This window comes from Pinus tabuliformis, chromosome 2_2 (assembly GCF_031772625.1).
Source record: "Pinus tabuliformis cultivar Carrire ecotype Pingquan chromosome 2_2, CPIR1, whole genome shotgun sequence".
Lineage (NCBI taxonomy): Eukaryota > Viridiplantae > Streptophyta > Pinopsida > Pinales > Pinaceae > Pinus > Pinus tabuliformis.
This window is the reverse complement of record NC_142300.1, coordinates 591371999-591385927: the sequence shown is the minus strand read 5'-3', so window position 1 is coordinate 591385927 and position 13929 is coordinate 591371999. Positions and strand designations below refer to the sequence as shown.

Below are 13929 nucleotides of genomic sequence, written 5' to 3'. Positions count from 1 at the left end.
TTCTTTTCTATATGGTCGTGTTATCCTTCCTGTTGATGTCAACTCTCGTTTTCTAAGAAAGAAGCAATATCTTGGTTCTCATTACCATCTAATGTGAACCTTGGAGGAAATAGTGGAAGTCATCATTTCTCATTGATTTCATTGACACCCCTTATATTTTATGCCAACACTATTTCATGTTGAGAAGTGTTGTACTTTGTGATAGTTGTAGTTTCACATTTTGGTCGAAGACCCATATACTTGGTTAAAACCTCCATCAAAAATATCATTATCATTCATCATGCCTAATACAAAGAACATATGCATCACCCATACTTCCTTCTACAAAATATGTCCATGAGGGTGAAGTAGTCGTCTACTTCAACAACAATACTTATGTTCTCAACATTCTTGACAAGATTATTCTTGTGTATAGATGTAACCATCCTTTTCAAAGTCATGATCACAAGCATGGGAGATGCCTGCATCATATGTTGTAAATATTTTCTATCATCAGTGGATTCTGTTTTTTCTCGCTTAGGACCCCATACTCTCTCTTCAGTTAGGATATCTCTCCCAAGGAGTCACCACGACTCATCTTTAAGTAAAAAATTGTGATGTATTTAAGCTATATGCTTTCTCCTAACCTCACACATCAGGGGGAAAGTGTTATCATTGAAAATCAATTCATTCAACCACACTAGGAAGGGCACTCAACACTAAAGCATGACATGTGAAAATGCACTAGTGATTGCTAGAAAACATAGAAAAATAAAGAAAAATATAAAGGTTCCTAAGGTTTCCATTTAAAAAATAAAACCACGCAAAGCCACTTGAGTAGTTTTGTAGGGATCATTGTGAATGTTTCTTCAATAGTTGTGTAGATCTTTAGAAGTGGCATTTCAACAGTTCGCAGACAAAATTAAATTAAATGTTCAACCACCAAGTAGAAGAACTAGGTCAAAGAACTCAGCCTTAAGCCACTACACCACTGATGTGGAGTTAAGGAGCCTCTAAAGTACTCCCCTTGTCTCCCACTAGATCACTCAAATATCGAATCTCATCAATGAGCCAAGGGGGGTAAGAAATGAGCTTGTCCTATAAATACTATTGCACTTGGTACCAATAGAAAAAAGGAAGTTCAAAGTAGTGGTGTGTTGCCAAATTATTTAACAATTGACATAGCTTTGTGTTCATAAAGTTCTCCATTAAAGTTCTCAAAGAAATTCTCGAGGAAAGATCATTCTTACAAAGAGAGAGAGGGAAGGGACCTTCCTTTAGGAGAATCATAGGGTCCATTCCTCTGTCAATTCCATTTGGTGTATTTGAGATAATATTGTAACTCTTTTCATCAAACAATAAAATATATATCGTACTTATGTACTTCCATTTTTGTTTTGTTTATTTTGCTTTCTACCTATTTTCTTATTAGTTCTATGTAAGGAACATCAACCTTACAAAAGGATAGATTTTGAGACATCCTTACTCCAAAATCCACACAATAGATACTCCATTTTTTATAAAAGATAAATACCATCTAAATTATTATAAATATAATTAATTTTTGAATTCTTCATTATTTTGCACTTTCTAAAATTTGGATAGTAAAATAATATTTTTTATGACTAAGAGAATGACCATAAAAACATCTATAAATAACACAACAAAAATGTAAACAATACTTTCCTGCGACATAAAAACATATCTATATTTCTATATTTAAAACCATATAAGTTCATATATATGATTCTATTAATCCATGATTAAGACATTAATATCCTTAATAATAACATAATAAAAAAAATATAATTATGAAATTGCTATTACACTTAAATGACCATTTGAAGTGGCATCATATATAAGTGAAACAATAAAATACTTAACGGGTGAAATAAAAACAAAGCTATTTATACTTGTCTCTAGATAATATTAAAAAATATTAATTTGAAATAAAATAATGCTTATTACTTTTGTAAGATGATTTAGTAAATTTCAAAATATCTCTATTGATTATTTTTTATTATTTTTATTTTTTAAATATACATAAATGTAATTGCGGATGTTATTTTCGGAGCCCGAGGAAGAACTAGATAATTTTAAAACTGGTGAAGGTTTGTATATTGCCTCGATAATGTGCATAGAATATTTTAGTTCGAAAATAATAATTCAAGTTTGAAGAAAAAGTTGATTTAAAATAATGTATTTTTGTTTTCGATGCCAATACTAAAGGCACAAGGTGAAAATAACAAGCAGTAAGTAAACAATTTAAGATCGAACTTAGGTATTTTCATGAGCGGAGGTATTACAGCAGCCCCCTCATACCTCTTTAGCAATTTATGTGCCTCTTGTAAATCCTACTTTATAGTTCTCAATTGTGCATTCAAGACCAAGTTTCTTATATACAAATTTATGCACGGTCTCCTAATTCGCTGTGACTACTTGACAAAATGCTTACTCCTATCAAGAGCTTTGGATTCCTCTTTGACTTCATGGTCACAGTTTTCTCAAATATGCTGAATAAAATTCTTATACTCCAGATTTTGTTGCCTGAATTGATTGATTTGGTCTTTTCTTTTTTTTTTAACTCCTCTAGGAACCTCTAATACTCTTTCCATTTACTGAATGCAGGTGTACCAGGGGCTTAAGCTATTTGTTTCATTTGTTGCACATACTTAAACTTTGATTTAAACACCTTGATTGCTGCCTCACTAGACCCCACTACACAATTTTTATCTTGTTCAGAAAAGGTAACATGTTTCTTCTTCTCTTTGACACTTGTTGAGGGTGACTTTGTCTTGTCCTTTGCTGGTTTAATGACCTATTTTATGTCTCTGTTCTGCTTCTCTAGAAATGTTATCCTCATCTGGTTTTTAAACAATGCCTCTGTCATCTTTACTATTTTAGGATCCTCTTCTTTGTACTGTACAACACCTGTCTCTAGTGGTGCTATGTCTTCCTCATAATCTGATTGTACCATTTTTGGACCCTTGACCTCATCCACTTTTTCATCCACCTGTGCATTTGTCTGCTTATCTTCAGATATTTCTACAATTGCTTGAGGGGCTGCCTCTTCCTGGGTTTTCTTAACTCTAGACCTTGTTCTTGGTCTCATCACAAATTCATCTTGGATTGTGTCTTCAATTTTGACCTTAAGTCTAGCTTTTTGACTTGATGTTTTGTGTTCCTCTACTCCTTTGTCTGCCTTGTCATCATCTATGCCTTGCAAATTAATTTTCTTGCTCAGCTTACTAGCAAATTTCTTGCTTAGCTTAGCACCTTCTTTCTTTATGGGTTTTATTTCCATAACTGAACAAGTGCTGTCCTTTTTTGGATGTTCTTGCTTGGACTCTTCTTTATCTGCCTTGATTGAAGGTGACCTAGTTTGTGGCAAGAGGTCAATACTTGCAAGAAAATCAGACCAAAGCATTTTCTTTCTTTCAACAGCATGTTTAACCAAGATTTTGATCAAAGAGAAATGAAATAGAATTGAAGCATGGTTATCCTTTTGAATCTGTACTTTGGTGGCCATTCTTTCTAGACTCTTAAGCAAGAAATAAGGGAGGTTCATGGGCTTGCTTTCAATGAAATGCCATAGAAACCTGAGATGATACTAGTATATTCTACTAAACCTACCCTCACAAGTGAAATATCTTTGGATAACCTTCAAAAGGTCTACATACTGCTCTTGGAGATAAATGCTAGGGAAGGTGGAGGCAAACTTGTCAAGATACTCTGGTTTTACAAACTGCTTATAAGCCAAAATGTCTAACTCATCCCCCTTGAACCATTTCTCCCCTGCTGTTGGGAGATTGGTTGCATCAGCTATGAACTTTTCAATCAATATGATCTCCAGGTCTCCTAGTTTCACTCTGCTGTCTTGAAAATTTAGAGCAAATAAGCTGGCTAGTTTGGCATTATGGCCTACTTTTAGAATCTTCCGGTAGAAAAGAATACACCCTATGTTCTCAAAAGCCACTCTAATGGCAGGGGATGAATTGTGCAGACTCAATGTACTAGGTTCGGCGCGAACAAGGTCTCCTTTTTTGCTGGCAGCAGGAGCCATCCTATCTCTAAACTTAGCTAATTGATTTTGAATTTTGGGTTATGACTACGTGTGCAGACCAAAGGAATGAAAATAGGCTCGTATGACAACAAAACTCCACTCAGGCAGTTGTAACAATAGGATGGTGACAACACATATTATGCGATGGAATACAAGCAGGCGACTTTAAACATTTAAAAGGTATATAAATTAAAATCCTTAGGAAGCATTCATCATTTAAAATTTAAGCTTAGAGTAATAAAACGACGCTCCTAGAGGTAAGACTGTGTTTTCAAATAGCAAAGAGTGTGCGCAACACACATCTTCTAATAGTGACAGACAAGCCTTTAGCATTGAGACCAGGAGAATTAGTAATAAGAATTCATAGGAAGGATGACTAATTCCATACATCTTCAATTTCTTCATTGAATCTGTACATTAAAGGGTAGCTTGAGATGAATTGTTTCTCTGTACAGGAAAAATGCCACACCATACTCAAATTGTTTGTAACTTGTAAACCTCAAACTCATGAGCCTCTCTGCACATTCTGAACTCTCTTGCGACCTTTTCTCTGAAAATAAACCACTCATATCACCTACGAGAAGTCATAGATAAAATTGGTGGTATTCATAATGATTTGAAATTATGGTGTTGATGTAAGAAATATGAACATGCAACCCGTGTTTCTTATCAAATTTCACATGCTCGAAAAGCATTGTTCAAATGTTGTAGGGTGGTGGAGGATTTAGCTATGATAGCTTTGATAACTGAAGTGTGTCGAGGGTGAATAAGATGATAAACGAATCATGGTGGGTAATGATGTTTGGGAGAGGTAATAGTCTTAGACCTAGGGAAATGTGGTTTAGGTGAAAACGATGATAAAGGTTTAGGCCTAAAATAAATTGATAGGAGTAATGTAACATTAGGGAATGAGGGGAAGCAATGAAATGAGGGAAAAAGGAGATAGGTGGAGGGATTTATAAAATGTTTAGTAAAGGTGTAGGTCAAAGCATTAATAATTAGGATCTTTTTGAGATCCTTTCCTCAATAGCCGATACTTAGACCATGTTACCCACCTATCATCACCTAATACCCAGACTCAACAATAAAACCTTGACAAACATTAGACACTCCTTCCCAATGAACGACCTTGATGACCAAAGTGATAACTCGACTAAATATTACTCCTTAGAGTAGTGATAGGCCAAAATGTAACAGTGAGAAATTTTATGATTTTTACCTTCTTCTAAACAAAAAATAATTAACTCAAGGTACCTTTCAACAGACAAAATAACCTACTCTAACGTGGGCTCCATTGGGGATGGCAACATCCCTATGAGGTACCAATAATGACACCGCAGACTAGCAGCCTTCCCATTGGGCAATATGATCATAACATACAAAAACTAATATACAGACTCTGAATCATGAAAAATTACCGACTATACTGACTGTAAACGATATAAAAACTGACTGACAAACTCAAATATTTATGACAACGATTAGTTAAGATTTCACGACCTTCACTTTGGGCTTCAAATATTAACTATAACTATCCACACTTGCATTATTCAAAACTAAAATGGTATAAACAATGAGGTGATATCTCAACATCCAACTTATGAGAGGAAATGCTTGAGTAGCCTACCATTAACAGGCCCTGCTCCAACTAGCTGATTTGAAAAATATTCAAGAAAATATGCATTCTTCCCTCTAAAAGAAGCAAATTTAAAAGGCCCTTTCCACAAATTCTAAAATTTTCCATGCTTTCCCTTATCTTCATTCTGGACATCCCATTTCAGCACCAAATCTCCAATCTGAAACTTTGATGCCTTTGTTCTTTTATCGTATATCTTCTTTATCTAGTCTTGTATCAACTGTGTGTTCCTATATACTTCTTCTCCTGAATGCTAGAGCTGGATCATTTAACCAATTATCTATTGCATGTCATTGGGCCCTGCTTCTACTTCTTGTAACAATCTCATGACTGACACTCCAAGAGACAAAGGAAACAATGCCTCTATTCCATACACCAATTCAAATGGAGACATACCTATGGATCTTTTAGTACTAACCTGATCTGCCCATAATGCATGGATAAGTTTTTTGTGCCAATTCCTTTTATTCTCTTGCAACAATTTTCTAATAATGTTGACTAGACTCTTGTTGGATGACTCTGCCAAGCCATTTCCCTAAGGGTAATAAGATATGGAATGACCCAAATTGATGTTATATTTGTAGCAGAATTCAATCATCCTTTTTAACTTAAATGCAACAACGTTGTCCATGATAATCTTTTGTGAACAACCAAAATGGGACAGAATATTGTTTTCCAGAAATTGGATGATAGTTGCATTTGTGGCCTGCTTCGTAGGGACTGCTTCAATCCATTTTTTAAAGTAATATGTTCCTATTAAAATCCACTTATGTTTCCCAAAAGAGGAAGGATGAATTTCTCCAATAAAATCAAGTCCCCATTGTTGAAATGGTGACTCAAATACTATAGGCTTTAGAGGCAGGGGAAGTAACTTCTTTCTACCCTCGAACATCTGACATTCCTTACAGTTGGCCACCTTCTTATAAACATCAACAAATAGACTAGGCCAATAAAGGCCAGCTCTGAGAATCTTATTTGTTGTAGTTTTCCAATATAAGTGACCACCACAATCACCCTTATGAAAATATTCTATTGTTGTTTGAGCTTCATCCTCCAATAAAAAATTAAGCAACATCCCACCAGGATCTTTCCAGTATAAAAATTGGTTAATAATACAAAATTTCACTGCTTTTAATTTTAAAAACTGGGCTTTAGTTTTGGGCTAGTCCAACAATGCTTGCAAATGTTGCAAAACATATAAGATATCTGCATACCATGGTGAAGCAAAGAATTTCTTTGGCACTTGTTGAACAACATTTGAGATTTCTTCCTCTGTTAGGGCAACGAGAAAATTAACTTGAAGGGATTGTAAATTTGACTCTGCCATCATTCGAGCCAACCCCTGACCTTTAATCAACTTTGTTGGCTTGATTTCTGTTAGAGTCGGTCTAGTAGCCCTCCATCAGCGATCAAAGCTCTTTGCATTCGCATAAATAGGTGTCTCATCAGTGTCATTCTTTGCATTCCATTAGGCATGCCATAACCATGATGGAGGAGCTGGTTTCTCTGTTCCCCTCTTGGCACTGCTGGATCAAGTTGTTTCAGTCATTAAACTGTTCAAGGTTACTTGTCTTTGTCTTTAGGTCAAAATTTTTAGGTCTAGGGTTTTTGGTCAAGTTTGTCTTCAAGCTCATGTCTCTGAAGGTCAATAAGTACCTAGCAAGCCAGAGGGATGATTTTTAAAGTGTTTTTTCAAAAGATTCTATCTTGTACAGTTAATTTTCACCTTGGATTTAAAAACCCTGTTTTTAAAGCCAAAGTCATTTCTCAAAAATTTTGTGAAAATTGTAAAAAATTCAAAATGATTCAAAGGATAGCATATAACCCTGGCTCCCTTGCCAAGATCCCTCAGAGCCTATCCCTGCAAAAATTATCAAAGAAAAGCATCAAATCAATCAGTTTCAGGACAAAAGGAAACCAAAAAGTCAAGTTTATAAAGTGTCATGGAAAAACATTATAAAGTGGGTTATGATATGAAATTAATTCAAACAAGGCTATGAAAGCCCTAATCTCCCTCTATCAAGCCTCATTATGCATCCAAGTGATAGAGCAACTGATTGCAAGAGAGTTTGAGTGAAGTTTGTGAGTTAGGAAGGCGCGCGACCCGTCAAACCAGGCGCGCGACCCGTCAGAGGCGCGCGACCCCTCAGGCACCCTCCGCCAGTGTTAATTTACAACGCGTGCGACCCGTTAGAGGCGCGCGACCCGTTGGGTGAGGCGCGCGACCCGTCAGCACTCTCTCTGCCAAAACTGCCAGCAAACTTGCCAAGGAACCACAAATTGCCAAATTTTGCAAGGTAGGCCCTCCATCATAAAAAATTATTGCTTGCTACAGTTCAAGAAGGTCAGGATTGTATTTGTAAAAGTCTCCATTTGCAAGTGAAAGTCTCCATTGTGCTTTTGGTTTGAAGTTGTCAAATTGCTAGGGTTTTATATGCTGTTTTGAGGTATCCTATTGTTCTCATTTTTTTTCCCATCTCCCATTTCATATTCCTTATCATTCTATGTAAATTTCCCTTCCAAATATGTGAAGAGCCCTAAACCCTACCCCTCTTCCTAAGAAATCAAAAAATTACACCCTAACCCTACCTCTCATAATATCCTTGTAAATCAAATTGTATAATGATGTATATGCAATAATTCTTCCCCTAAACTCCCTGTTTTATTATTATTCCCGTTTTCCCTTTAAAGTATCCCTCCCCTAACATTTCCCTCGTGCTCCTTATCCCCTTGAAACAACATTTTAATCAGCAGTTTGCAAAGCAGAAACAGCAGTACATTTCAGCCACTTTGCTCCTTAAACAATGTCAGTAACCGAAACCAATTATGAGCAAAGTGATGACCATGCATCAGCTTTAGAGTTTGAGGAACAGAGGAGGCCTCACAAGGGTGGAAAGGGTGGTCATCATAGGAGAGAGGAGCCCACCTCTTTGACCGATTTGCAGGCTTGTCCAATGGCAGTATCATGTTTCCGTTATATGTCTTGTTATGAGTTTTGCGAGAGGATCTCTCGGATTCAGCATCACAGGGAGTTGGCTCGCTTATTTGTTTTGCATTTGCATGATGGACATGTGAACCTTGCCGGGGTGGATTTTACATTGACACCCGAGGTGATTTCTCAAGCCACAGGGATACCTAATGTCGGAGAGGTGTGGAATAAGCGCAAGATGTTGGACAGTGTTTAGTATGAGCCTTTCATTAGACCTGCATTCATGAGACACTTGACGGGTGTATTTCCTTTCAGATTTCTGAGGAGTGAGTATGCCGCCATGATGAGGCTTATCATGCTCTTTTTCACCTGTGAGGGCAGATTTTCACAGATATATTCGTACCATATTCGCCTGATGATGCATTTCACACGGGTACGGATGATGAACATCCCTGTTTTCATGTGCCAGAACATTGAGAGGATGGTGCCCTTGATGCAGAGGAAGAGCCCAGCACAGCAGTATAGGAGCCTCTATCATTACGGTTTGATTCAGCTTGCGGTCAGACATCAGTTGGCTCAACAGGGAATCACATGGGAGGAGTTCATCTCTCGTGAGTTCTTTACAGCACCACCACCACATCCGAAGATTGTTCATGAGGAGGGAGGACCATCACAACAGCATGATATCCCCGGGACTAGCCATGTCAGCTCTTCTCCATTGGTCACTTGTCAGAGAGGCCACAGGGCTTTATTTGCAGCAGCTAGGCGAGTATTTTCTCCACACCAGGTGGAAGGGGTCTCGCCTTCTTCATCAGCACCACGAGTGTTATCTCCACACCAGGTGGAAGGGGCCTCGTCTCCGACAGCAGCACAGGTATCAGAGAGGGGTAAACAGCCCAGGATCGATGAGGGGCCATCAGGTGTTCCAGATATAGAGCTCGTTGATCTTGATGTCAGTTCTCCTAGCCTAGAGTCAAAGGAGATCATTCAACACCTTAGAGCTGAAAATGATGCATTGCAGAAGAGATTAGAAGGGGCACAATGGACAATCTCATATCTAGAACAACGCAACAAGCAGTTGGAGGATGAGCAAACTCTTGATGAGTTGTGGAGGATTCGTAGTGACCGCAACTTGAATCGAAGAAGACCCGGTGATTTAGTGCCAGTTGAGCGAGAGGCTATGCTTATCCGGCTCAATGCTCATTTAGAGAGGTTGTTGGCTAAGGCCAACCAAGATAAGAAATTTCTGAGAAACATGAAGACTCATTATTGGGCACAGATGCACGTGTGCAAGGCAAAGATGAAGGTGCTCCAAAGGCGGTTGGTCAAAGCACAAAAACGGAGAAAAAGGCCCGATCCCCTCCACATCTTGGCCGAGGCTTCCTTGAAGGAGCATGGCACTAAATAGCTCAGCCCCAGCACAAATTCCAAGAATTTTGAGCATTTTGGGTGATTTTTGGTTTTTAAGGCAAAAAACAGGTTTTTCCGCTTGACGGGTCTCACCCCCCGTGCGACCCTTACACTTGGCAACTCTATTTTCAAAAAACTCAGCATTTCTGGATTTGGCATGAAACGTTACACATGCTCACCCATTTCTAAGATATTTTATGAAGTTTTGGGCCTCCTGAAAGTCAAAAAACAAGCAAAAAATGACTTTCTACCACATTTTTGACACACAGAAAGTAGTCTTGGGAGATTGCAATTTTGGAGGGGCAAATGACAACCAAATTCAGAAATTCTAGTTGGGTTGGAAAGTAGACTCACAGAACTTTCCAACAAGCCTACTCTTGCCTCATTTGGACACTTGAAAGTGCCCCAAAAGTGCTCTCAAAGGCGCGCGACCCGTCAGGATTTGGCGCGCGACCCGTCAGGCAAATTGCTCAGGATTTCAGCCTACAGCTCAACAAAACGCAGTTTTGACTGTGTTTGACTTTTTGGAGTTGATTTTTATCCTTCTTGTTGTAAATGATGTAAATTCATGACACTTTTACACTTATGTATCTCTTCTGGAAGATTCATTCATGAGATAGGTGAAAATTAAATGAATGAATTGGTTTCCTAGTTTATAGAGGCAAGTTGTTTTGACTGCCTAGTTTTCAGTGCTTAGTTTAGAATTGGTTGAAACAGCTCCTAGGATAGTGAGCTCGACCCCTAGAGGCAGAGAAAGATGTTAGATGATCTATATTATGTACTCTCTTGCTCATTTTCATGGTTGGACTCTTGAGGGAGAAGCTCTTATTGTATTACTCACTGTATCTCTGCAATTTTTGGCAAAGGAAGACTAGGGTTTTGTAGTCCTTTTTGGGATTCTTGTGGTCACATGTATTGATGGTGTGTTTCTCTTTGTACTTGTAAGTGTGTTATGTGAATCATTTCCTTACTTTTCCTTCTGCACATTAGGCAAATGAAGTGTTAAAGTAGAACTCATGACTGTCATGCTCTGCTTTTAAGTTTGCTTAATATCAATGTTTTCGATTGTTTAAAGGGAATTCAAGGTTATTGCTTGCTCTCTTTAACTCCTCACTGGTCATTCTCATCCATCCATCTCTATTAAAGGCATCAATATTGTTTCCTACCTTGCCCCAAAGAACCCCCTGCGAAAACTGTGTCCAATCCCCGCACCTAAAATTGCCATTTCCCCAATTTTCCACCAAAAACCCTAAAAATCCCAAATCAACCCTTTTGATCAATTTAATAGCCTAAAATCAGTGTTACCCTATTGGTTATCTCGCCCATTGAAGATCTTTATCGAGATAGACCGGAGAGAGCCCTCTCCTGCCCCGTAGGGCTAGCTACGAGGCTAAGTGGTTTGATGTTGCCTTGAGGTTTACCTTTCTCAGCCTGAGGTGAAATTTCAAGCGCTAACAATTTCTATGTCATATTCAAGAATTTCTACAATCCACTTGCCCCTCCTTCCATCTGGGTCACTTTGAGTCAAAATATTTTTAACAGCCACAACACGAGAATGTAAAAATTACACTCAAAAATATTTTTGGGCCTTAACAAGCACAAATTCTTGTTTTTCCATTATGTCATACTTAAGCGCAACATCTCTGAGCACCCTACTGAAAAATGCAATAGGTTGCTCAACTCTCTGTTGATTCTTCTGAAAAAGTACCACAACGATACTATGTTTAGATGCAAAAGAAAACACTATGAACTCCCTTTTATAATCTGGGTTGGCCAAAGTAGGAGCACGAGACAAAGTTTCTTTAACTTCACTGAATGATTTCTTACTCTCTTCATTCCATTTTACCTCACTGTCTCGCTTCAGCATGTTTGTAATTTTCCTAGAAATCTCAGCCAAATTGGGAATGAACCTTCTCAAAAAATTAATTCTGCCCAAAAATGTTTGAATTTCCTTTTTACTCCTAGGAGCATCCATTTTTTGAATAGTTGCAATTCTACTAGGGTTTATTTTTATGCCATCTTTTGAAATAATATGGCCTAACAATTTTCCTTCCTCCAGGCCAAACAAGGACTTTTTGGGATTTAATGAGATGCCATGTTTCCTACACTTTTCTAAAACTGCTCTTAAGTGATACAAATGTTCCTCATCAGATTGTGAGTAAATAGTAATGTCATCCAAGTATATGACAAGAAATTTATCCTTTTCTTCTGCAAAATCTATGTCCATCGCCCACTGAAATGTTTCCACTGCATTCATTAAACCGAATGGCATCTTAACATACTTGAAAGTACCCCAGGGAGTTGTAAAGGTAGTCTTGTCTTGGGCCTCTGGGTGAACCAAAATCTTGTTATACCGAGAGAATCCATCCAGTAGTGACATTCTTCTGGCACCCACTACTTTATGGAGAACATGGTCCATTTTTGGTAGTGGATAGTTGTCCTTAAGGACACCCTATTTAAGTTCTTGAAATCTACACACAATATAATCTCACCTGTTTTTCTTTTTGACTGCTAGCAAATTGGACAACCAATCTGAAAAATGAAGGGGAACTATAATACCAGCATCAAAAAGTTTCCTTACTTCCTTTTCAATTAAGGGAAAAAATACGGAATTGGTCCTCCGTAACTTCTTCTTGAATGGATTTTGCTCATATTTTATTGGTATTATATGCTAAATGATCTCTTTGTCATACACCTTCAGGTCTTCGTACCCCCAAGAAAAAACATCGGAGAATTCAGTAAATAGTTCCAAATATCTTATTTTCATATCAAGGCTCAAGGTTTTGGACAACTTTATCATTTTCATGTGTTCTTCTGTACCTATATTGAATTCTTCAATTCCTTCACCAGCCGATGCTAATTTTGGTCTTTTGTCCACACCATTTTAGTCAAACAACTCTTCCGAAGGTACCAGACCTCTTGCGAGAATTTTGTCCTTAAGCTACAATATCTTCAACTCAGAACCTTGATGATGAAATTCCTCCATCTCCAAAGGTACCAAACCTCTTGCAAGAATGTTATCCTTAAGCTACAATATCTTAAACTTAGAACCTTGTTGATCCAATTCCCGCTTCATCTAATTTATGAAACTTTCCTTATCTGCATCTCCCCACTCCCTGTCCCTTTCCCATCTCATTCTGGAAAACTCTTATTTCATTAGCAAGAAATTTTCTACCCGCTTTTCATTCTCAAACACTTGCCAATGACCATTTTTATCGGGAACAAGGGGTCTATGTCATACCTCTACCTTGTACTTTCTTTTAACACTACTGGGCATGTCAAAATCAGAGGCCAAAGTAGCCAATGCATTCGCAACAACATTGTCTTTCCTTGGAACCAGCAGAAAACTATATTAAAAAAAAATCTCCAAATAATCAAGTACAACATTCTGATAAGCTTGCACGTAGGAATTCTTGGTCTGGTATTCACCTTTAACTTGTCTAACATCCAACTCAGAATCACCAAAAACAACAATTCTTTTAGCCCCTGATTTCTTTAAATTCCTCAAGCCCAAAATTAGAGCTTCATATTCTGCCATATTGTTGGTACAATCAAACTCTAGTTTATATGAACACAACTTTGACTTACCAATTTCTGGACTAATAATCCACACCCCTACTCTAGCTCTTTCTCTTCTTTCTGCCCCATCAAAATGCATGGTCCAAACTTGATGTTTCTTCCTCACTTTTCCATCTATTTTGACTTTGGAATTTGCATAATTTTTTAGGGTAGGCTGGGCTGATCTATCTCTCTTTTTCATTGTTGTCTTGCCCTTCTTTTTTTAAGGCTGTCTACCTCAAAAATTTCTTTTATAGATGTCTTTTTATCCTTACTCAAAACATTAGATTTTATTTCAATGTCTTGCTTCTTTTTGACATCTAATTTACTTTGACTATCCCTCCCTGAATCCCC

At 37.7% G+C, this 13929-nt stretch overlaps 1 protein-coding gene across 1 annotated transcript in view; it reads left to right on the top strand.

Moving 5' to 3' along the window:
- Positions 1-2662, top strand: part of LOC149194032 (AAA-ATPase At3g28510-like) — a 44864-nt gene extending 42202 nt beyond the window's left edge. The window contains exon 3 of the mRNA XM_089407514.1: positions 2608-2662. Within this exon, the coding sequence (XP_089263640.1) occupies positions 2608-2662 (55 nt within the window). The remainder of the gene's footprint in view (positions 1-2607) is intronic.
- The last annotated feature ends 11267 nt before the right edge of the window (positions 2663-13929 follow it).